General features: G+C 36.5%; 1 protein-coding gene across 4 annotated transcripts in view; it reads right to left on the bottom strand.

Annotated features, from left to right (window-relative positions):
* The window catches only part of VEZT (vezatin, adherens junctions transmembrane protein), a 70,601-nt gene that overhangs the window by 23,869 nt on the left and 21,676 nt on the right, over window positions 1–25,056 (bottom strand). Inside the window, exons 2-6 of one of the 4 annotated variants that reach the window (XM_065886683.1) lie at window positions 12,344–12,478; window positions 9,281–9,353; window positions 8,695–8,781; window positions 3,785–3,960; window positions 1,346–1,621 (exon numbers count right to left, since the gene is read on the bottom strand). In XM_065886683.1, the coding sequence (XP_065742755.1) occupies window positions 1,346–1,581 (236 nt within the window). In that variant the 5' untranslated portion in view covers window positions 1,582–1,621; window positions 3,785–3,960; window positions 8,695–8,781; window positions 9,281–9,353; window positions 12,344–12,478. Of the gene's footprint in view, window positions 1–1,345; window positions 1,622–3,784; window positions 3,961–8,694; window positions 8,782–9,280; window positions 9,354–12,343; window positions 12,479–25,056 lie in introns of those variants that run through there. The other 3 variants (XM_065886681.1, XM_065886682.1, XM_065886684.1) reach the window with 3 other exon arrangements.

Consider the following 25,056-nt stretch of genomic DNA (forward strand, 5'->3'; position numbering starts at 1 on the left):
TGGGACAATGACAAAAGGCACAGAATCCTCTATACAGGCCTAAGCATTAATTGGACACAGAGCCACTTTGCTTAACCTGTCAGTCCTCTTGTTGTGCAAGTCCAGAATGAAAAGGAGCTATATTACTTACTTAGTATGATTTTTAACTTTTAAAATTTGACACTCAATATTTGCTACGCTCTATCAACAAAAGTGGACTTTAACTACAATGGAAGGACCAAAATTAACAGACACTAAGGACTGTTACATTTTGAATTAAGCAGAAAGAGAAGTTATAAAATCTCTCTCATGTCTCTGGAGTTTACAACACTGTTCCAGAACACAACAGAGTGAAGAATGAGAGGATTACTGGAGACTCTTCTACTTTCCTGTTTCATGATATTCCAAATACAGCTTTTATGTCAAGATTGTTTAGGTACTACTCTAGAGTGAGCAGAGTGGAGGATGCAATGACTACCCAAGGTTCTTCTGCCCCCCTCTTTTCATGACTTTCCAGATACAACTAATTAACAGCAACAATTATTCTCTGCCATATACTTACTTTCTCCCACCTATAGGTTGCAGACGTTATATGAGTTATATAAATTATTAAATATATTATACTACAACTGTCATCTGTAAGTGCTTAGCTGGCAGCCTAGTGTACGGGAAATAAGCTTTAGAGGCAGATGGAATGAACTTGAACATTTGCTCTACTGCTTATAATTGTACGCCTTTAGTTGTATGCAAAATTGTCTGGCATAGAATATGGAACATAATTGGTGTTTTCCCTTTAATAATAGAATAAATAGTCTATCCATCTGGTAGCTTAATACACTTAGAGCTAGACTGTTGAATATTTAATTTCCCGTATTAAATATCAGTGAGAGTATCTGAGAGTATCAGTGCCAAAATATCTACTACTATTAACCTAAAGAATATTATTAATACATGGCAAGAGTTTTCAAAATGAATTCTTGTCAGATACATCTATCATGTAAACTGAGTAAAGAGAGCATCTGACGGTGAGTAAAGAGAACAAGTATTTATTGGGTAACTACTGCATGCGAGGATCAAGGCTCTCTATGTTATCTTATGTAATCACATGGTAACACACAGAAATAATCATGATTTTCAAAGCACTTTGGTTTCTCAAAGTAGAAAAAAGAATCATACCACTTATTAAATCTAATATATAATGTATTTATTCCTTCACTTAGCAGTTAACAGACTTTAATAAGTGCTAAAGAGAAACCTAGTTTTTTCTGTAAATGCAACACAAAAATAAAAATAGGTAATAAACATTCTAATTTAACTATGTAGTAGAAAAGAATTATTTAAAAAATAAAATGAAAAATGAACTCACAGTGTAAATCCTCTGGAAATGACTTCAGTTTCTTGAATGAGACGTAAAGCTTTTCTCACGAGGTTAGTAAAACCTCGGCTATTTGTTGCTATATCTTCCAAATGGACATTGTATTTTTTTAGGGTTATTTGTAGTGTTGCTGTCCTCCATAATCTCAAAGCTCTTATGATCAGATAAACAAATAGAATCACTCCCCATAGCAGCCAGGAAGATACAATCCACCAAGTGGGAAGCATAATGAGCAAACTAATGAAGGCAAATAGCACTGAGACATCCCTAGAACAGAAAAGCCAAAAAAATGATATCCATCAGTCCAGAGAAAGATGAGTTACTTTAGTCAGCAATTCAGGTTTCCTAAAATAGATAAAATGCTAGCTTCTTTATAAAGTATGACTTTATAAAATATGACATTTTAAAAAGTAATATGAAACAATTAAAAAATATCTAGCACCACTGTCTAGTTGCTAGACACCCACTGTCTAGAGCTAATCAGTTTAGGTAAAGGACATAAATAGGTATCTTCTGAAAAAACTTTTTTTTTTTTTAAGATATGTGCTTTTTAACCTAAAAACAAATTACAGATTTTAAAATCTGATTTTACAAATATAAAATTTTAAAAAACTTTAATTTTTACTAATTTTTAATACTAAAAATCTTTAATATTTGGAGATATCATGAGGTCTTTTCCCCTAAAATTAGACTTTATCTGTGCAAAAACATATAATACCTCAAGAAAATATAAGCATTTTTCCAATTAGAAATAATATATACTTCATGAGTAATTGCTTTGAATAAAGTCATCTTATTTTATTTTTATTTATTTATTTTTTGCGGTACGTGGGCCTCTCACTGTTGTGGCCTCTCCCGTTGCGGAGCACAGGCTCTGGACACGCAGGCTCAGCGGCCATGGCTCACAGGCCCAGCCACTCCGCGGCATGTGGGATCTTCCCAGACCAGGGCACGAACCTGTGTCCCCTGCATCAGCAGGCAGACTCTCAACCACTGCGCCACCAGGGAAGCCCCATCTTATTTTATTTTATCATTAATTTTATTTTTTATTTTATCATTAATTTTAAATAACCATCACCACAATTCTGGAAATATACATATTTATTGCAGACCGTAATATGGACAAGCTTTGTATTTTTACACTGCTTTAACTGAAGTCAAAATATGTATGAAATTTTTAAAATTTAGGTCAATTACAAATCTACAGACTAACATACATCATTCAAGCAATGAAGGCTTAGATGAAAATGTGAAAATATAGAAAGAGGTAAATATAGGGGAGCTGTATCTGAGGATATCCAAAAAACATCAACACTACTTGAAGACAGTTATATAGTCAAACTATAAAGAAAATGTAAGAATGCTTCTTAATAAATATTTGCCTGCCCTAATTTCCCTTGGAATCTTTTACTGTTAGACAATATTGGTAATATCATAAAGCAAAATCTCATCATATACTTTTATGTATTTATAGCAAAGTCTATAATGTATTTATAGGGCTCAGAATTGCTTAATGACATTTGAGGTCAAAGAAAACTTGAATATAAAGTTATAAAATTCTTAAAACCTATGCTTCCTTCTAGCAGCTCCTTAAGTTCTTATATTTTTAAAGGATAAGATGCTTTACTTCATCATGATATCTGAGTGACTACATATTTGGAAAACACCATACTTTGCTATCTATTACAATATGAAGCATTTGTCAATGTGACAGGAAAGACAGATAAATTCAGAACACTGAGGCCAATGAATGTAACTGCCCATATAACTTGAACAGTTCGAGCAATAATTTAGTTCATTTAATAAACGCATACTTTAATAGGAAGAGGATATTCACAGTTCTGTATATATAATCCCTTTTTACTATACATATATATTTCTTTTTAACAGATTATGGCCTGAGACTTCTGCATTAGATCCAAATACTTTAAGTGGCTGACAAGTTTTAAGATAGTTTGAATTGTCTATTGTCTATGATCTCTTCTCATCCAACAAAGCAGGAATCAACTGTTTATCTCCATGCCCTATGTCCTATCCTTGGTGCCTCTACAATGTAATTACTACATAATCTATTAATGGTAATGAAACATAAAGCACTGGCTAGGCCTTCATGAGCACATGTGTATAGGTATATGGGTAAGAGAGATTTTTTTGGGGGCATATGTTATACCTGCTTATTGGGTTGTTAAACACAGCACTAACTATACTGAGTTGAAAATATATAATAATCAAACTGGATATTTTTTCCACCTTCACTTGAAATAGTATTTACTTTAGAAAGGGACTTTTTTTTTTTAACCTCTGGCATATCATTACATTAATTAAAATGCTAAAATGTTTATAATGCCTTTATAATGGAGAGCGTGATGATGGATTTCCTCTGGTAATACTCTGTATGTAAGCAACGGATAAATGTTTTCTGGACAGTACCAAATATTAGGGGTCGCCAGGGAGCAAAGTGTTGGAAGGTGTCCATTTTCCTGTTGTTGAGGTTGCCCTGCAGACAGGACACTGGGATCAAGTAGCTCAATCAGTTCCACATCCTCTTGTAACAGGACTTCCTGTTGCAGGATGGTATGTAGTGAGTCGAGTCGGAATCCAATATCCTTGACATTAAAAGACCGGAAGAGAGGTATTAATACATGCATAATTTTGTATTAAATATTAAGCTCCTACCATGCTAATAAAATTAGAGTTGTTTATTTTTAGTACAGATTCCAAGAAGAAGAAACAATAGTCAATCTATTTTCAGTATGATGGAGAGGGTTTTATTTTCATTATAAATGTGAAACAATAAAGACTGAGGCAGACTTTATGGAGCCACATGTGAGTGAAATATATATTTTTAATAAACAGATGTGAAGTAATTACAGATTAATAAACCTGTTGAGTTAAGCCTAATTAATTAAATTGTTGGAAAACAACATGGAAAATATAATCCTGTAACAGAAGATGCTGTCCCTGGATGCTGTAACAATATAGCCAATATCTAAGAATTACATCAGCAGGATCAAGGCTTTCTAAAAATGGACATTTAGAATGTATTAAAAATACATCATTAAGGAATATAATACAAAATGACAAAAACATGTGCATAGCACTTTATAGTTTACAAAATGCTTTCACATATACCAGCTTATTTATTCCTCCCTCTTTTCCTTCTACCCACCTCTCAAGGAATACATACCAGGCAACATGCCTGACATCAAAAGCATAAAAAAATGAACAAGACATATAAGACTTTACTCTTAGAGAGTTCATAGTCTAACGCAGAGGACTGAAAAGTAAGTGCAAAGAAGTGTGATGAGGTATAACTAGGTTATTATGAAAATGGCATAGAAGGAACAAAACCTGCAACAAAGAGAAAGTAAAAGAGGTGATGCCTAAGCTGAATCTTAAAGGATGAACCAGATGAAAGAGTTGGAAGAATGGGATGAGACAGAATGAAAGCAAGTCTCTTCTAGTTTGGGGACCTGCAAGTCACCAATATTAGTTTTTGCAGTGTGTACCTGGTGGAGGGGTGAGAGATGAGATAGCAATGTTAGAGCAATTCCACAGTAACCCTGTGATGTACACTATCATCCTCCTGTCCATTCTACAGAGGAGAAAACTGAAGCTCAAAGAGATTAAGTAACTTTCCAGGATTATGATTTCAAAGCCTAAGACTTTGGTAGTTGATTCTTCTTCCCTGAAGATAGTCTTCTCTACCAGAAAATTTAGTTTTATGTTGTATTAAACTTAGGAATAGGGAGATACTATTGTATGATAAAAATAAAGAGAACTTCTAATGGACAAGACCCTTAGCAATGAAAGTAAAACCAGTTAGGTCTAGTGTTTGAGGGCAGTGGATTTGCTCTTCTTAATCATTCCCACACCACAGATTCTAGCCCGAGCTAACCATGAGGACTTAAGCAGTGATCTATACACTACAGATCCATACACTATGCAGTGATCCATACACTAAGAGCACATATCCTCTTGGTCATGGGCTATACATCACTTTTAGAGAAGGAGAAGAATATTTTTAATATTAGGACTATTTGGATATATTTCTTTTAATTATCTAAAAAAAAAAAATCTCAGTGGAATGCTGATCTTCCTTTTAGCCTATAAGGCTTTTTTACCATCTACTGATACACCCTGCACATACCTCTGCAGCACTTTTATGGTTCATATTTGAACTACTGCCTCCTCTCTCTTACAATCCCAACATTAGGAACTACTTAGTTTTTCGACATTCCACCCCACTTTCATAAAGAGAGAACAGCACAACTCACTTTATATTACTGTTAGGGGTGAAGAGGGGGAAGTGGGCTGCAGGGTAGTGAGAGCAGGTGGGCAAAGGAAGGCAGGAGGGCAGGGGGTGGAGCATGGTAGCTTTTCCAGTAATCCTTAAAATAAACCTTCACATATTGGCCTTATAATTTGGTTTGGATTCCCTAATCAGACATGACCATATTCAAATACAAGTACTAAAAATAAAACTTTTGCTACAAAAACTTGAAATCAGGCCTTTTATGAGACCTCTAAGTAATTGTATAGGGCTAAGTTTAAAGAAGCCTAATTAAATGAAGGCTAAGGCTGACAGAGAGGGGGAGGCTGTTAATGCAGATTGGGAACTCGTCCTCTTCACAGACCCTCTTATGGGCATGCCACTTAATCAGGAACTCACTTTCTTCAACACCACTCCTTGGCATCAGACCTGTTGCAGAACTGGGATAAAGCCTCCCCAAAACCAGTGTGATTCGAGGCAGTATTAATAGGATGGGTGCTCTGTGCTGGGGGAAGGTGTGCTACGTGAACTTTGGCTCGCCCTCAACAAGTATCAAGACTTAGTGCCTGGGTTTATATTTTGGTCCCACAACTTAAGCAAGTTAATATAACCTTTCTGTTCCAGTTTCCTCATCTGTAAAGTGAGGATAATAACAGTACCCACTTCACAGGGTTGTTGCAAGGAATAAATAAGTAAGTATTTATAAACTACTAAGAATATCTGGCGCACAGTAAGCGCTATGTAAGTGTTAGCTGTTAGTGTTGTTAGTACATATGAAATAATTAAAAATACAATAAAGAAAAGCTCACAGAATACAAAAACTTACAGAACATAGCATAGATATTATTACAAGGTGGTTGCAGAAAATAAGAGATCCAACAGACTAAAGTTTCTAGGAAAGGCCTTGAGGAAGAGCTAGTACTGCTTATTGGAAAGATTCCAAAAATAGAAAAATGGAACAAATTTCACAGTATAATAGTACAAATATAGACATAGAGAATAGGCAAGGAATAAAGGAAAAGGAAGAGTGTATTGGGCTGATGAAAATATTGGGGGATAAAGCTGGAAAGGTAGATTAGGGCCAAATTACGCAGATTCTTTCATGCCAGCCAAAGTGATGAATTGGACTTGATTTGATAGGTAGTAGGGATCTTTTTAGAATTTAAACAGAGAAATAGCATGAGAAGATAACTTAGGAAGAATTCCGCTTGGATGGAATGAAAAGACTATGAGAAGCACAGCTAAAGAATAAAGAGATTTCTATTTTGGCCCCTAGGGATGGAGAAGAGAACTTATTCATGTATCAATATACTTCAATGATCTTACACGCTTTTTAATATATAGTGCTATTTAATAAAGCTGATGAGGATCAAGTTAAATAATGTATGATAGCACTTTATAGGCTAAAAAGCACTTAAAAAGTGCCAATACCACTAACATCATACTTGCTATAAAGGAATTTTTTTTTTTAATCTTTAAGAAGAAAAGTATTACCTTAATGAAAATGAACAATGGTAAAATGTTCAGATATCATGGAGCAATTACCAGTATCTTTATAAAAGGAAGAGACTGGTTCAATGTCTGTATAGATAACAAATTTTAAAATATTTCATAATCAAGGGGAAAAGTCAAGCAATCTCATGACAGGTGCTAACTGGGCAATTCCTTGTTCCATTACTAGTAAACTATTTCTCAGGAATGTACTTCCTACAATTCTGCCTAATACAGGCACAAAAGGGATGCATTCAGAAGCTGGTACTTTACAGTGAAATATGACATGAAGCATGTGGCCAGTGATAAAGAACCAAGAATGAAAAGAGCAGGACTATGCAGACTATAATTAAACCACAGAAAAATGTATATGGATCCATATACCTTACCACAGTCCTAGTATCACTGAAGAATGAGGATGGCTCCACCTGGCTAGAGATGATGTCTACGTAGATGACAAGACACTTCATTGACCTTTTCAACACACCTATGAAGACGAAACCCTGAACAGAGAACTTGCCAATGTTGATTGCTAAAAAAGTAATTTTAGTCAGTCAAAACATAGTAATACTTAAGCTAGAAAGGTGGTACATTATAACGAAAAGAGCCTGGGATTTGAAACCAGGAGACCCGAGTTCAAATTCTGATTCACTTTCTAGCTGAACATTCTTCAACAATTCACTTAATAAGTATTCTTAACCAAACTGAAATGTCTGAACCTCAGGCTTCCAAATGGTAAAACACACTAAACCTTATACAGCATTTAGATTAACAAATCAAAATGTGAAAGCACTTTGTAAACATCCTTTGACAAATGACAGTTTACAAGAATGATAATTATCATCTTAAGGTCACAGGGCAGCAGAAGATTCTGAAATCTGCTTACTTGTGAGAGTCATAAGAATTTTAAAACTTTAATTTTTTTAGCTATATTACCTAGACTTCATATTGTTAAGATGTACTCCCTCTTGGGGCTCAGAGATCAAGCTAGTCTTTGGGAAATTCTGCGATTTATCAGTCCCAGAAGACTAAATTTTATATATGAAGTTGTCAGAGAATGGTAGATTAATGATAAATAAATTAGGGAGGAACCACTCTTGATTTTGCCCAAACTTTGTAAACATAGGCTGTGGAATAGAGACAGTCAAGTTCCTAACGAAAAGGGGGAGGATCCCACTAATAGATCTATTCCCTTCCTCACGGAGAGGAATACCTGTCAATGGAGGAAGACGGCAGCAGGAAATGAGTAATCTAACAAATAGGGCTTCAATAATTACCAGAATATCCTATTCTCAGTGGCTAATAACCTCTTAGAAGATAATACTAATGAGTCCAAATGCAAAGATCCCCAGTTACTGAAGAACTTCCTTTCCTTTTTTTTTCCCCTTAGGTGATACAAACAAACTTTAACACTTCATGAAGCAGATCAGTCTCCTTTTGAAGAACAGCCCAGAATTTCTAATCAAAATCAATCACTGCCCAAATCAGTAGCAAAACAAATTCGGATTCATCAATTTTCTCACTAATAAACCGGAGTCCTGAAAAGTGACAAAAAAGAAGTAAAGTGAACACTCACCAACTTGTGAAGTAAGTCATCATTCTTACTGCACTGAACCAAAATCCAGCTTTTGATGGTTTCAGCCACTTTTAACAGGATGCCTCGCTGAAGGAGAGGAATGACATTGTAAAGGATTATTAAACCACACCTCAATAGCAGAAAAACTTCATATAACTTACTTCTAATTAATCATAATTTTTATCAGAAAAAGGAAGAAAAAAGTCATCTAGGTTATATTACATGCTTTGCCAGTGTGTTGCAGCCTCCTTATTAGATCCCCAATTTACTCACAAATCAGAATCACCTGGAGGATTCAGTCAGAAACATACTCCTGGGCCCCCCAACTAAAGATTCAGATTCAGTGAGTTTGGAATGAGACCTGTAAACCTACGTATCTCAGGTACACTATATACTACCTATGTCCACATGACGATGGTATTGGGTATGTATTTCAAAATGAAAACCAAGTACTCCAAATTCTCAAATATTAAGAGCATTTCATTCTATAATACTAAGGCAGAAAGATATTTTAATCAATTTTAGAAAAACTGTCTCATATTGAAATAAAAGTTATATTATTGAATCAATCAAAAATTCGATTTACCTTAATAGCCCATTTCCTGAGCAGGCCAGTAAATGGAGTTTACTTTCATTGAGTGACTATTATATTCCAGGTACTGAAAAAGGGTCATGGGAACAAAGATGAATATACGTAACTGCTGTTTTCAAGAACTTAGAAGAGACAGTACAAATAATTACAAACCAATGTAAAATCTGAAAAAGTGTGGGAAAAAGGAGGTCAAGAGGAGCTGACACTTGAGCTAAGCCCTAATAAATGAATAGGAATTTAATAACAACAGAGGGAAGAACACTCCAGGCAAGGGGAAAGGATGAATAAAGGAGAGAGCCATGGAAGTACATGCCACTGGGGATGGTGGCATAGTTTGGGACAGTTAAGACCCAAGGGAAGAATAATGAAGTTTAAAAGGTACACTGAGATTGTAAAAGACTGTGGTCTTAATAACAGTTTAGAATTTATCCTATAGACTGTGAGGAGTCACCAAAGGTTTTTATATAAGGAAGTGAAACAATAAAAATCAGCACTTTAGAAAAATAACTGGCAACAGTGCAGAGGCTGTACTAGCAGGGAATGAGCTCTGCCAAGAAGCATGATTAGAAGGATATACAACAGCCCAGCTAAATAATGATAAAGCCTTGAACTAGGGTAGCAAAAATGGTAATAAGTAAGGATTGGCTTTTAGAGACAAAGAAGTTGAGTCACTTAATGACCAAATCAATGTGGGAGTGATGGGAAATTGCAAGATAATTGAGAGGGTGGTAATTTGGGAATACAGAAAGAATATTTTGTTTCAGGAATGCTGAGAAAAAAAAGTTGTTTTAGACATGTTGAATCTGAGTTGCCTGCAGCACAGGCAAATGGAAATGTCTAACAAGTATCTGGAACTCAGTGAAAATGGAGAATAAACAAAAGTGGCCAATGAGGGTAAGAAAGTAGATGAGATAGCTCAGAGAAAACAGATCAAGCAAAGAGGACTGATGCTGAAACTTTGTGGGAGGAATGTTTAAGAATAATCACAGGAACAGAAACCAGAAAAATATACAGAGAATGAATATTCATGAAAAGAATACCAGTACAGACTACTCAATAAGTACTTTAGCAATCACATTAAAAAAAATGTTTAAAAAGGGTGATTAATGCTAATAACTGTTTCATCATGAACTCATACAGAAAATTTGCTTTCCAAAGAAAATAACTGCTACTTCATAGCTTGAACAGAATTTGGGGGGCAATTCTAAAAATATATCCCCTAAGAAGGAATAACAAATCTTTCTAAAATTTAGCTGCTTCATATCTAGAAAAGCCCCATTCTAGAAAGATATAGCTTGTACAGTTGAAATGTGTAATATGAAGACTAAATGAATTTTCTAGACATGTGGTAATTTTGAAAAACACCCTCTGGCTATGCTTTTTACTGTTCCTCTATTTCTAAGAGGATGAAATTTTAAACTCATTTATTTATAAATTAATAACAACATTTCTATATGTAAAAATACCTGTCATAAATGAAAATTAAATACTTACAAAACCCAAGTTTACACACACACACTCACACACACAAGAGGTCAATGTCCATTTCCTGCCCCAGCACTATCCCTTGGCCCATTCTTTGTCTTTTGTTGCCAAGTAATCTCAAATTCAAATTTTAGTCTGTAAATAATCTTTTATTTTTATTATTTTTTAAAAAATATTTATTTATTTGGCCATGCCGGGTCTTAGTTGCGGCACTCAGGATCCCCACTGTGGCATGCAGGATCTTCAGTTGCGGCATGCAAACTCTTAGTTGCAGCATGTGATATCTAGTTCCCCAACCAGGGATTGAACCCGGGCCCCCTGCATTGGGAGCGCAAAGTCTTAGCCACTGGACCACCAGGGAAGTCCCAATAATCTTTTAGATATATCTTTAGGTTTTGCTTTCAAAACTTTTCCCAGGAACATTCATATTTGAAAGGAGCAAGGAGAAGAAAGGGTTTAAGTACAGAGGACTCTTGCTCCCCTAACTCCCACCTTGTGAGTGTTAGTGGAAAAAAAAACAACATTTCTCTGGTGTTTACTCTGCTGTTGCAATTGTGCCCAGCTTGGTTACCTCACATTTTAGAGTTTTTCTAAGAAGTACAGAAGGAAAGATCTTTTCCTTTCTATCACACAGAGTAAATGACTAATTGAAAACTTTAAAATCCTCCTCCCCAAAGGAACTTGAATTATAATAAAACACTGATTAAACTAGAACGCTTGAGGAATGAGGTAATCTAGTTATAGTTTTTTCTGTTAAATTAGAATTCCTTTTGTTAAAACTGAAATATACTGGAATTTTTCTTATTTTAATAAATACAGCTAATAAAACATGAATCAATCTAGTAAATGTATTTTATAGAACATAATTATTGGTGGCTTCTTCTAGTATCTCAGCCTCACAATGATGTACATGAACTATGAAATATTTACTGTATAAAAGTAAATGATACCGCAGATATAAAGGGCATCAGAAATTGAGGTAAATACACTCACTCTATCATATATCCTTGAAACTGTTTATTAAGTATTAATTTGCTTTCTTATAATTTGCATTCTCTTTTTTTTTGTTCTTTGCATTCTCTTTAAAAGAATTTTTTTTGTTTTTGTCTGCACTTGCTATCCCACTATTTTTTTCTTTTTTTTAAAATTAGTTATCTATTTTATACATATTAGTGTATATATGTCAATCCCAATCTCTCTCAAAGAAAAAAATTCTAGTTACTACAGGAATCCTATAGTTGGGTTCTCATTAAGGTTTTAGTTTATTTTTCTGGTTCCTTCCAGATAACTTCAATGTTTAAATATGTAATATATTTTAATCTTCAATCATATTAATTTTAATTCATTATACAAACTACCCATGAGATAGTCCAAAACAGCAAGGATTCATGTTTATCTAAACAGACACATACTACTGATGAAATAAAAATTAAAGTCTTACCAGTGCAAGGGAGAACATGAAGTTGCCAACAGGGTGTTTTTCTGTTTTTTGCAAGGATAAGGGTAAAGGCAGTTTAAATAATCAGTAAAGAACAAAAGATTGAGTCAAGGAGAATGAGTATGCCTTCTTACTTTTGGCAGGGCTCTTGCAGGAGGCTTTTGTTGTCCCTCTGTCACTGTGCATTTTTCTGGTTTTGGTGACAGAGAAGAACATACTTCGAAGTCTGTGTGTCCCAGATCCTGTAAGTACTGGTAAAGTGGAGAATTCTGAAAGAGACATAAAGTAAATTTCAAGATCATTACTACAGTTGACCCTTTAACAATAAGGGTTTGAACTGTGGGGTTCCACTTTGATGAAGATTTTTAAAAATAAATACATATTATAGCACTACACAATGGAGGGTTGGTTGAAGACCGGGAAGAGGAACTGAGAACAGAGAGGGCTGACTGTGAAGTTATACGCAGGTGGGTGCCTCTAACTCCCCTATGTTTCAAAGGTCAACTGTATTTCAGAAGTTTTAGAGGCCAAATTCAACATTATGACAAGTATGCCCAAATTCTTTAAGGCTTCTTCTATAAAGAATTGAATTATCTGTCACAATGCCATGTAACATTAAAAAAAAAAAATCAACAAACAATTCAACAGAGTAACCCAAAAGAGGAAAAACTAAATAAAACACAGACTTTTTTTTTGAGTGAGTACCAGCAAGAAAATATGAATTTAGGAATATAAGTAGATTTGTTAAGCAATTTCTTTGTCCAAATTTTTGTAGTATTAGAATAGATTGCTTCATAATAGCTAATCCTGGCTAAATATAGCTCCGAAAAGGGCCTACAGTGAAAAATAGTTATTACTTGAAGCCAAGAAGAATTAATCAATGATCATACTATATCAATTATAAATTTATCATACCATCATATTGATTCATTCAAGCACAAATGAGTATTATGTATCATATGCCAGCACTGTAAACAAACTTAAAACTCCAAGAAAGTTACCTAAAAGATGCCTACGTAAAGCATATAGCAAATAAGAGAGGTAGGTTTGTGCAGGTTAAGAACACAAACTCTGGAGCCAGACTGTGGATTTCAAATCCCAATTCTGCCTCTTACTAGTTTGGTAACCCATGGCAAATTATAATCCTTCTCTGCTTTGGCTGTCTCATCTAAAAACAGGAATAATAACTAATACCTAACTCATAGGGTTCTTACGAGGACTAAATAAATATAAAGCATTTAGAACAGTCCTTGGCACATAGTAAGCATTCAATTTATACCTCAACTTTATAAGAGCTATGTGGAAAGAGCACAGGTTTTGGAACAGACCAAAAAAAAAAAAGAACATCGAACAGAAACATCATCATCACTATTGAATGAAAATACATGGGACAACTCTTTCTAGATAAGTGGCAAGCTTTAATTTTAACTTTTAGCCTTCTCTAAAGCACAAAGTTGGTAAATGTTTAAAATAAACCTTGATTCCATTCAACAAGATTTTTAATACTTAAAAAAAGACATTATGTCAGATATTAGAGATACAATAACAACAGCCACTCAGATGACATAGTGCTATGTGGCAAAACCTCAACTAAGCATTTTACACGCATCGTCTCAGTTAAGATTTACAACAAACTAAATTACCATCATCATTAATACAGTAATAACAGTAATAACATTACTACTGTTATTCCCATTTCATAGATGAGGAAAGATTCACTAAGCTAGAGAAAGCTGGATAGGTCTGACTCCAAAGCCAGTGCTCTGAAATATTGTGCTATATTACCTAAAATTACAAATGCTCCCTCCTGTGTTTAGAGAGGAAGACACCAAAGAAGCTTACTTATAGTTTAGTACAGAGACAGGAAGCAAATTAATAATTACAGGAATGTATTGGTTGCTATGGAAACAGAGGAGAGGTAGCTAAATTAGACCAATGCTTTTAGGGAATATATCTTTGAGTCTGGAAAAATGAGGAAGAGTGGGCATTTGCTGGACTGGTAGCAATTCACTGGCTATTAATTTGAGGGAACAGGAAGATGAGTCAGATGCCTTCCTTTTAAGCTATGTTTAATTTCTCTTTTCAGAAAAATACGCAAAATTTTAAAAAATAAGCAGGAAGAATTTACTGTCTTATCCCTGTTATCAGACTTAAAATCTCTGGTGGCACAAATGGTTAATTTTTTCATCACCCATAATGTATCTTCAAATATTGCCTTGAGTTACCCAATCTGTATTTTCAAACTGAACTGTGAACCCCACCCTGCTCTGCCCCCAGAGTGGCAAAAGAACAAGAACGCTAGCTCTTTGGGCTGACCTTTGGAAAAGTTTACATACTTGAGAAAAAAACCCAAAACTTGTTTTTAAGGCAGTAGAACGCTTTCTTCAAATGAAGTCCCATGGGGAAGAACAATAAATAAGATGGATCAAAGTGGAGTTACTCTAATTCAAGGGTCATCAAACTTCTTCTGTAAAAGGCCAGATAGTAAATATTTTAGGATTTGCAGGCCATATGGTCTCTGTTGCAACTCATCAAGTCCGTTGCAGTAGTGTGAAAGCAGCCACAGACAATATATAGACCAATGAATGTGGTTATGTTCCAGTAAAACCTTATTTATGGAAATACCAAACTTTTATAATTTTCATGCATCACAAAATATCATTCTTTTGATATTTTCCCCAACCATTAAAAAAACGTAAAACGGGTTTCCCTGGTGGCGCAGTGGCTGAGAGTCCGCCTGCCGATGCAGGGGACACGGGTTCATGCCCCGGTCCGGGAAGATCCCACATGCCGCGGAGTGGCTGGGCCCCGTGAGCCATGGCCGCTGAGCCTGCGCGTCCGGAGCCTGTGCTCCACAACGGGAGAGGCCACAACAGTGAGAGGCCCACGTACCGCAAAGAAACAAAACAAAACAAAACGTAAAACACCATTCTTTGTTCACCAGCCATATAAAAAGGCACAGAGGGAATACGAATTGGCCCAACAGCCTTAGCTAGTTGACTCCCAACTCAATTAAGATCATGAGGTACACTCTGGCCTGCTAATTGTTCTCTGGGAGGAGGCCTGGGGGCTGCGGACGGGGGCCAAACCTCTTTTTTTTTTTTTGTGGTACGCAGGCCTCTCACTGTTGTGGCCTCTCCCGTTGCGGAGCACAGGCTCCGGACGCGCAGGCTCAGCGGCCATGGCTCACAGGCCCAGCCGCTCCGCCGCATGTGGGATCTTCCCGGACCGGGGCATGAACCCGTGTCCCCTGCATCGGCAGGCGGACTCTCAACCACTGCGCCACCAGGGAAGCCCCCAAACCTCTTTTTACTCAAACTGTAACGTCCTTCCTTACAGCACACTTAGCTGATGCTAAGTCAGCACTGACCACAATATCCCTTCATTTTCCAGCTTATGTCACAGCTCACAAAATAACAAAATGGAGTATCTGTAACACAGATTTTTAAGAAGTGATTACACAGAAGAGATACAATGAATACTTTGTTCTCCCTTTTTGTTTACACATTAAGAGCATACACAGTTTGGATCACCATAGTCTGGAACACTTGCTATTTCATATTTCACAAAACAGCAGCATTAATTGTTTACCTTGTGTACTACTGATAATGTCCAACAGTGTCTTTTTTTTAAAAAATTTATTTATTTATTTATTTATTTATGGCTGTGTTGGGTCTTCGTTGCTGTGCGCGGGTTTTCTCTAGTTGCGGCGAGCAGGGGCTACTCTGTTGTGATGCGCGGGCTTCTCATTGCCATGGCTTCTTTTGTTGCAAAGCACGGGCTCTAGGTGCACAGGCTTCAGTAGTTGTGGCACGTTGGCTCAGTAATTGTGGCTCATGGGCTCTAGAGCACAGGCTCAGTAGTTGTGGCGCACGGGCCTAGTTGCTCCATGGCATGTGGGATCTTCCCAGGCCAGGGCTTGAACCTGTGTCCCCTGCATTGGCAGGTGGATTCTTAACCAATGAGCCACCAGGGAAGCCCCAACAGTGTCTTTTGATAGTAATTCTACCAGTAACTTATTCCGACTTTTCTCCAAAAAAAACTTCTCAATAACTTTTTGGCTGGTTCATAAGCTTCTGGTCAAAGGTGTGACACACATACCCATTTGTGCTACGCAACTATGAATGATGCCTTAGTAGTTCTGGTTTCTTCCTCATCTTTAGTGATAGAATTCATCACTTTCAGCCTAGAAAGCACTGTTTTACAGTTCTGGAAAATTCTGGCTTGCCAAGGCCATCATTGTACTTTGTTTCATGACTTTATGTAACTAAGTTTTTGGCAAAATTTCAGAGTAGACCACCTCTGGAGACAAGGGATGAAGGTACTGCAGGTCCAATAAAATGTTAATTCCAGTCATCATCTTATTTCATGTCTGCACTCTTCTCTTTTTGGCTGTTAATGCAAATCATATCACTTTCTAACACATATAAACTCAGACTATATGAACACTAAAGCTGTACTATGTTTATGATAGTATTCTGAGTTGTAGCATTTATTTTACTATTTTATTTCCACTTTTACGATTCAATCACCTTTGAGCCAAAAGAAAATTTTAAATTTAACCAATGACGGGACTTCCCTGGTGGCGCAGTGGTTAAGAGGGGACACAGGTTTCAGCCCTGGTCTGGGAAGATGCCACATGCCGCAGAGCAACTAAGGCTGTGCGCCACAACTACTGAGCCTGTGCTCTGGAGCCCGTGAGCCACAACTACTGAGCCTGTGTGCCACAACTACTGAAGCCCATGCGCGTCTAGAGCCCATGCGCCACAACAAAGAGAAACCACTGCAATGAGAAGCCTGCACACCGCCAACGAAGAGTAGCCCCCGCTCGCTGCAACTAGAGAAAGCCCACACACAGCAACAAAGACCCAACGCAGCCCAAAATTAATTTAAAAAATTTAACCAATGATAACACACAAATGAAAAACAAACATCCTTTGGTTAACAAACTGAACATTAGCCAAGAAGAACTGACAACGATAGACCTTGTAGCACATAAGCAATTTTTAAGAATGCAAAGGGATTTTAATAAAGTTATTATTTTATATTAATTTAAAAAATGTCTGGCAGATAAAATTATCTTTTTCTCTGAAACTGCCAAATAACCTGTGCACTATTTGAAAGATCTCAGATAACAAAATCACGACCAGTGGTTCTCAAATTGTTTTGGTCTCAAGACCCCTTTATGGTCTTAAAAATTATTGAAGCTCTCAAAGAGCTTCTGTTTATGTGGCTAACAATATTTACCATATTAGAAATTGAAACTAAAAAATTGAAACATTTATTAACTTACCTAAAATAACAATAAAGCCATTATAAATTTATGTAAACATAATTTTAATGAAAAATTTTTTTCCACAATGAAAGAAATTTATTAAGAGTGGACTGTTTTATATTTTTGCACATCTCTTAAAGTCTACCTTAACAGGAGGTAGCTGGATTCTTATATCCACTTCTGTATTTAATCAGTTGTAATTTTTTATTTTGGATGAAGTATATAAAGAAAATCAAACCTTAAACAGATATGTAGTTGGAAATGGAGGAGTATTTTAAGTCTTTTCTGATAACTGTGTTATCAAAGAATAGCCATACCAAACTTGACAAGTGATAACTTTTTTTTAAAATGAAGAGTGATATCTTCCCACCCAACTATTTTATTTATTTATTATTTTTTTAGATGTTGGGGGTAGGAGTTTATTAATTAATTAATTAATTTTTGCTGTGTTGGGTCTTCGTTTCTGTGCGAGGGCTTTCTCTAGTTGTGGCAAGCGGGGGGCCACTCTTCATTGCGGTGCGCGGGCCTCTCATTATCGCGACCTCTCTTGTTGCGGAGCACAGCCTCCAGACGCGCAGGATCAGTAGTTGTGGGCTCATGGGCCTAGTCGCGCCGTGGCATGTGGGATCCTCCCAGACCAGGGCTCAAACCCGTGTTCCCTGCATTAGCAGGCAGATTCTCAACCACTGCGCCCCCAGGGAAGGCCCGACAAGTGATAATTTTGAAAAGGTTAATTTTAAGAGGCAATACGAAACCATATTGATTAGCTTTTCATACTCTGCACATGCATGTCAGAATGAGAAAGAGGCAAATAATGTCTTCGTATAAAACATGATCACCCAATATAAAATACTTTTTCTTTTACAGCAAGGTGAGGCTCCCTATTGCAACAGCCTTAACCACTATATTTGGAGGTTTGCAGCTATTAGGCTTAAAAACGAACACACAGAAATTTCTATGATTCATATAATGAGTATTATTATAGGTTGATTCAGCTTTAGAAAGGGACTTTTTTTTGTGTGTGTGGAGGGTAAGGCAGAGTAGGTAGTGATAGGTAATTTTCTCTGTTATAACTTTTTCCTTGGTTCAAGCGAAACAGAACCACAAATGTTTCAGTTAAGTTGTTTTCTTGAAGAGAAATTATTAGCACTGGACTCAAACTGTAATTCTGTAGTATTGGAGAATGTTACTGCTGCCAAAAGAAATATGAGAAATCCCAGACACAGCATGTGGGAGCTTCTCCTCAGGAAATCCTTGTGGTTCACTATTCCTGTAAATTTTAGCTGACAGAAAACACACATCATAGCACCAGAAAGAATTTTGCTCAGTGAAAAAATGCCAACAGTCCTTGGTTGTGCTAAGATTGTTCTGATAACTGAAATATATTTTTGTAAGAAAAATAAACAAAAATAGACAGGAAACCCCAATATTTTTGCTGAACAAGCACTGCAATAAAATGACTCTTTAAGTCCCAGACTACCTGCACTTCATGCTCTCCCCAAGATATCAGATCCCACACTAATGGATATATAAAGTTTGAATGCATTTTAATGCATTGTTTATTTTCTGCATGATTTATGGTGCATTCTATAGAAGTGCCAGTACCATTATTGCTGGTTTGTATTTAGAAAGGAAGATTAACTGGTGCAGAAATGGAGGTGATGAGTAAAATGCTTTTATTATTAGGTTTGCTCTCCTAAACCGCTTTAAACCCTTACGGATAGAACAAGTTGTAACCGTTCAGGTTCTAGCCCAGAAAGGGAAGAGTAGGCCAAACCTGGCAGAATTAGACAACTCATAATAATAAATACTAATTAAATATCCTCCATGTAGCAGGTAATATGCAGGCACAGGGGAGAAAACAAAACAGGTGAGGTCTTTGCTAAAAAAGTTTCATCCTATGACACTTCTGATAAAACCATGGTACGGGGCTTCCCTGGTGGTGCAGTAGTTGAGAGTCCGCCTGCCGATTCAGGGGACACGGGTTTGTGCCCTGGTCCGGGAAGATCCCACATGCCGCGGAGCGGCTGGGCCCGTGAGCCATGGCCGCTGAGCCTAAGCGTCCGAAGCCTGTGCTCCGCAACGGGAGAGGCCACAACAGTGAGAGGCCCACGTACCGCAAAAAAACCCAAAAAACCCCCCAAAAAACCATGGTACACTCGGCTTTCAACAGTACCAAGGAAAATGCTGAGTAGTAACCCCACAAGTTATGCAGCTCAAACTGTCAACAATGCTGAGGTTGAGAAACCCTGTTTTAGAGTATAAGGAATCACAGGTTGAAAAAATTCCCCCCAAATAAGTAACACAGCAGCTGCTTTCATTATTTATTTCGTACTTTGGGAAAATGATTCAAAAACCAAAATGGAGAATTAGTTATTTTTCCATGACTTGCAATCTAAAAACTCAATAGGCTCTCCAACAGTGAAATAAGTTACCTTCAAAATAACTGTATCAGAGTTTATGCATTAAAATTTTAACCAGCCACCAATATTATATAAAACCAAAATAATTACAGCACTTGGTTATATTAGGAGATTATTTCTAAATGAACTTCTTGTTCGTCTAACTGAACTTCAGTTTTCCAATAAAATAATTTCCTTTTAAAAAATTTCTGTTGGGGTCTCAACATATATATTTCTTATATATATGTGACTAACTGGGCCACATATGTAACTAGGAAAGTTAGATATCTAAATAAATTTAGCTTCTTCCACAAATGGCATCTTACTAAGAAGTGGTTTCCTTTGGCTACTGGCACACCTGTCAATGCTATAGGCCCACAAGCAAGCACCTGCATCAGGCTGAGAAAACAGCCAGCAGAACCCTAAGATGCTCTTTCCAAACTAATCCTAATGTACCCTCTGGACACTCTCCTTCTCTTCCCCAGAAGAGCTCTCTCAGAAGAGTTGTATACCTTTTTAGAAAAGCAATCTGTAGTCTGCAACAACTACTGGCCAAATTCTGATTCTGGCTCCTCATCAACTATTTGCTCTGTCTTCTAGATGCTAGTGATTGACTGCTAACAGCATTCCACTAGAAAAATTTAGCAAAAGGGAAACTTAAATGGCAATCATCATTTGTTCATCTACCACTAACCAGATATTTATTGAGCACCTACTATACTAACTACAGTTATAGTAATTTTCTACCATTAAATTCTCCCAGAATATATTCAAGGAAAAGTTAACTTTGCTTTACCTATAAAAGGAAACTGAGTTCAACGGCTCAACTTTATGGATTTTTTTTCTTACTGTTTTTAACTTAAAAATTCAAACAGTACAAAAAGATATAAAATGTGAAAAAACTTTTTTTCCTACCCCTAATCCCTACGCCTTCTCCCAAAATGTAATAAGCATTCTTTAGTTTGTGAATTCTTCCCAAATTTGGTATCCATTTATGATTGAAAGTGGCTGTCAATAGAGATGACTAAGATGACTCCTAGATTTTTGGTTTGAACAAGTAGGTGGTACTATTTACTGAAATATAAAATAGCAGCAGAGGAACAAGTCTGAAGAGGGAGGCAATGAGTTAGAGGCACCTGTGAGATATTCAAATGTGAGTAACTTGGACCTAAAATATTTGGAGAGCAGGAGAGTGGCCTAGTCTGAATGAATAGAATTTTTGGCAAATAGGTATGGTGGCAAACCCATACAATAGCATATAGGTATGGAAACACATGGAGTAAATGAGATCAGCTAAAGATAACACATAGTGTAAGAAGACAAGAGGGCCCTAAGAGAGATCAATATTTTAGAAGAGAGTGAAGCTGGAAAATAATAAGAGTAACAGTAAAAATAGTTAAGATTTGTTGAGTTTACTATATGTTAAGCATTAAGCTAAGCATATTTTATAATACCTCATTTACTCCTAACAACAAACTTCTAAAGAGGTATTATTACTACCACCCCCATTTTAGAAGGAAACTGGGGTATATGGAGGTTAAATAACTTGTCCAAGGTCACCCAGCAGAATGTGAAGCTAGCTGGTCTGAGTCCAAAGCCTACACCCTTAACCATAACACAAAATTGCCTGAGGAAAAAGGAGATCTAAAAGGAACCACTAACGCTTCTCTCACAAATTTGTCTTACTATTTTAAAATACAGGTTAAAAAAAAATTTATTTACTTTATTTTTGGCTGCACTGGGTCTTCATTGTTGTGTGCAGGCTTTTCTCTGGTTGCGGCGAGTGGGGGGCTACTCTTCGTTGTGGTGTGTGGGTTTCTCTTCTTGCGGAGCATGGGTTTCAGTAGTTGTGGCACACAGGCTCAGTAGTTGTGGCCCACGGGCTTAGTTGCTTCGCAGCATGTGGGATCTTCCCAGACCAGGGCTCAAACCCATATCCCCTGCATTGGCAGGTGGATTCTTAACCACTGTGCCACCAGAGAAGCCCCTAAAATATAGGTTTTATTGTACAGGTGTGGTGAGGCCAACAGATCAGCAGACAACTGCCATTGGAAAGACAGTTTGTTATATTCACAGATCCTAAGAGAAGGGGGCAGGTTGTGCCACAAGGGAGGGATGGGCATGTGGGCAGCACCAGGGTCAGTCAGGAGGGAGAGGAGGGAAATTATGGGAGAGAGCCTTTATTGTGCTTTCTGTGGGAAGGAATGGGCGAATGGGCAAGGCAAGGTAAGCAGGCTTAAGGCTGGCGAAATGGATGATTTCAGCAGTCTCTGGAGCATAGGGCCTGTCCCTAGTAGGGTCTGGTACCTGACCCCGGTATGATTAGGCAGATAGATAGTAGCCAGGTGAGTAGTGTACTATCATTTAGTAACCTGGGAGGAGCAATCCCTCCAAGGTCAGCAAGGCTCCAAGTTGTTAAATGCATCAGAATACAGAAAGTAAAAGAGATGGCTAATATATGTCAGATTTTATATTCTGTACGGTCTAAAATGCAGACCCTGCATGGTACAATTTTTAATTCACTTATATATTTCCCCCCCTCTCTTGAGGCTGTCCTCATCTCAAATTATTCCCCTTTCACTCGTGGCTCTAAGTTTCACAGAACTACAGTCTCTTAAATCTGGAAAACAAATCTGGATTTTTTTCCCTGTGTGTATATTTTAGAAAATGGCAGCTCCTCCAAACCTTCACAGAATTGGTATTCTTATGACCTATAGGCTCCATGATTTTTTTGTTTACTCATTCATGACAGGGTTCCAGTTTCCCACAGGCTATGGGGGCCATAGGTAGTGGACATCTGGAAATAGCCCTTGACTTGTTCCCTCTGCCCATTTCTCAGGCTAAAGCAGTGTTTACCTCTGGTTTGGAATGTCAGTGGAGGCTGCTAATTCTGTTTGATGCTACCAGCTGCACTTTTTTCTCACAAGAGGATGATCAGTGTAGACTCTCATCTGTTTGTTGATTCCCTCCCCACGAATTCCTCCCCAAACAGTAGCACTAAACATTTACTGAGTAACCACACTGCCAGGCATTGTTCTAAGCATTTTTATGTACTAACTCTCATCTTTACAATAACCTTTTATGGCAGAACTCATTTAAGATAAGAGGAAACTAAGGCACAGAGAGACCAAGTAACTTGGCCAAGGTCACAGAAACAGTAAATGGTAGAGCCAGGATTTGAACCTAGGCAGCCTGACAGAGTTAAAGCTGTTATTTACTCCACTACATTGCAAATAACTTAAAGTAAATAAGTTCATTAACTTGGTCTAATATAGTATTTTGTATAGTTTGCATATTTTTTAACCAGAAACAGAACTTGTAATTTTTAAATTACTTAACAGATTAAGTTAGAAAATTCAAAACAGGTCAGCCTAAGTCTCCCGATAATATCTACATTTATTACCAATCATTTCTCTTTCAGATGAGCTATAATTCATATGCATTTGCCTCAGATTACACAAGCCTAGAAGCTGGCTACAAAGAATCTTGTTTTAAAAATCCAATGAGCTGGACTTAAAAGTGGTTTGAAAGAGTAGAGTGTTATTACAATGACAATATATTCATGTGTGTTATTTGTGTGGAAAAAGGTGCCCAACGTAAGGTCTGATTAAAAAGGTGCTGAATTCTTAATTTAGCAAATGAATAGAATGATCCCGAGCACTTTTCTATATCAAAACTAATGATCTACTCGACTATTACACAGTTCCTTTATTTACAGCATCAGTACTATATCAAAGCAAAATGCTAACTACTATCAGATGTTATGTGATCTCTGTAAGTCTATATTAAACACAAAAAGCAATAGGAAAATAGCTACTAACAGACTAACAGTAGGAGGCAGGAAGCATTGGCATAGAAACCTGAAATTGTGTGATGTAGAAGTAACTGTTAATGAAGACTTTACAATGATATAAATCTGTGCTTAGAAGCCTTCAATTTCCATTCCCTTGTTAATAGAATTTATCTAATTACTTACAGGTAACTTTATTTTAAAAGTCTGTATTAATTTTTAGTTTCTTCAGGAAAAAACTACTATAATTTAAGTTACATACTTTAAAAAGTTTCTATCATACCAGTAGAACCTCTAAAAGATCTTTTATTCAAAACAAAATCTTTAAGGAAAAAGATATCTGTAAAAGGAATCTGATGGAGAATATTTGCCTGAAAACAATTATTTATTAGCTATTAAAATATTTTAAAAGTCTTTTATCTGAATATTGCTTAAAGCTGTAGGTCTAAATGTGATTATCAATATAGAACAGCATTTTTTTGGGAAAATATGATTGAAAAGGATGAACTCCTGTTGTCAGTTGCTATGATTTCCTTATTTCTTCCCAGCTAACTGCAGAACCCCACAAAATAAGCTGATGAGGAAGACAAGACTGTCATTACCAAATTACACAAGGTAGCTATTTTCTCTATTTTTAATGAAGAAGCTTTTGGTATATAAAGAGCTAAAACCGTCACAGTTAACAAAACCCTACAAATGGAAATAAATTTCTCCACTACTATTAATTATAATGCCAATATACAGAATTTCTATAGACCTTTCACTTATCTTTAATCAGTAGACAATCACAAAGTATAATTTAAAAATAACTACTTATTGTCCCCCCACCTTAAACCTTGAATAATATCATAGAAAAGTACCTTGCAAAATTAAAGATATTATAAAATAACAGGAAATACTTTTTGGAGTATACACATTTCAGTATAACTTCTAAATTACTATTCCAAAAGCCCCAAATCCATGTGTTAATTTAATTGTTCCTCATTATCAGCAAAGCAAAATCTAATCATAAAACTTAAAAAGATTAAGTAAGCTAAAAGCGTTCTTTAAAATTGGTCCAATGAATTAAACTACTCACAGGCAGCATAGTTCTAATTTCTCCACTTGACCTAGAGGAAAAATTTACTGCCTCTTGACCATATTCCTTTGATCCATACACCTCTTTCTTTGATGGTTCCCACTTGTTTCTCCAGCACTACCGTACAAAATGGCCACTGTACTGGAGGGCGTGTCTTCATCATTACTAAGCATTTTCCTATCAGAAGCAGTTCTTTGAAAAAACCTGAACATAATTTCTTCAGTGCCACTCAGTATTACTCCATAACTGCAGAAGTAGTAATAGGGATAGTGGTGTTTAAAAAATACCATTAGAGAATATTA

This window comes from Phocoena phocoena, chromosome 11 (genome assembly GCF_963924675.1).
Source record: "Phocoena phocoena chromosome 11, mPhoPho1.1, whole genome shotgun sequence".
Classification (NCBI taxonomy): Eukaryota; Metazoa; Chordata; class Mammalia; order Artiodactyla; family Phocoenidae; genus Phocoena; species Phocoena phocoena.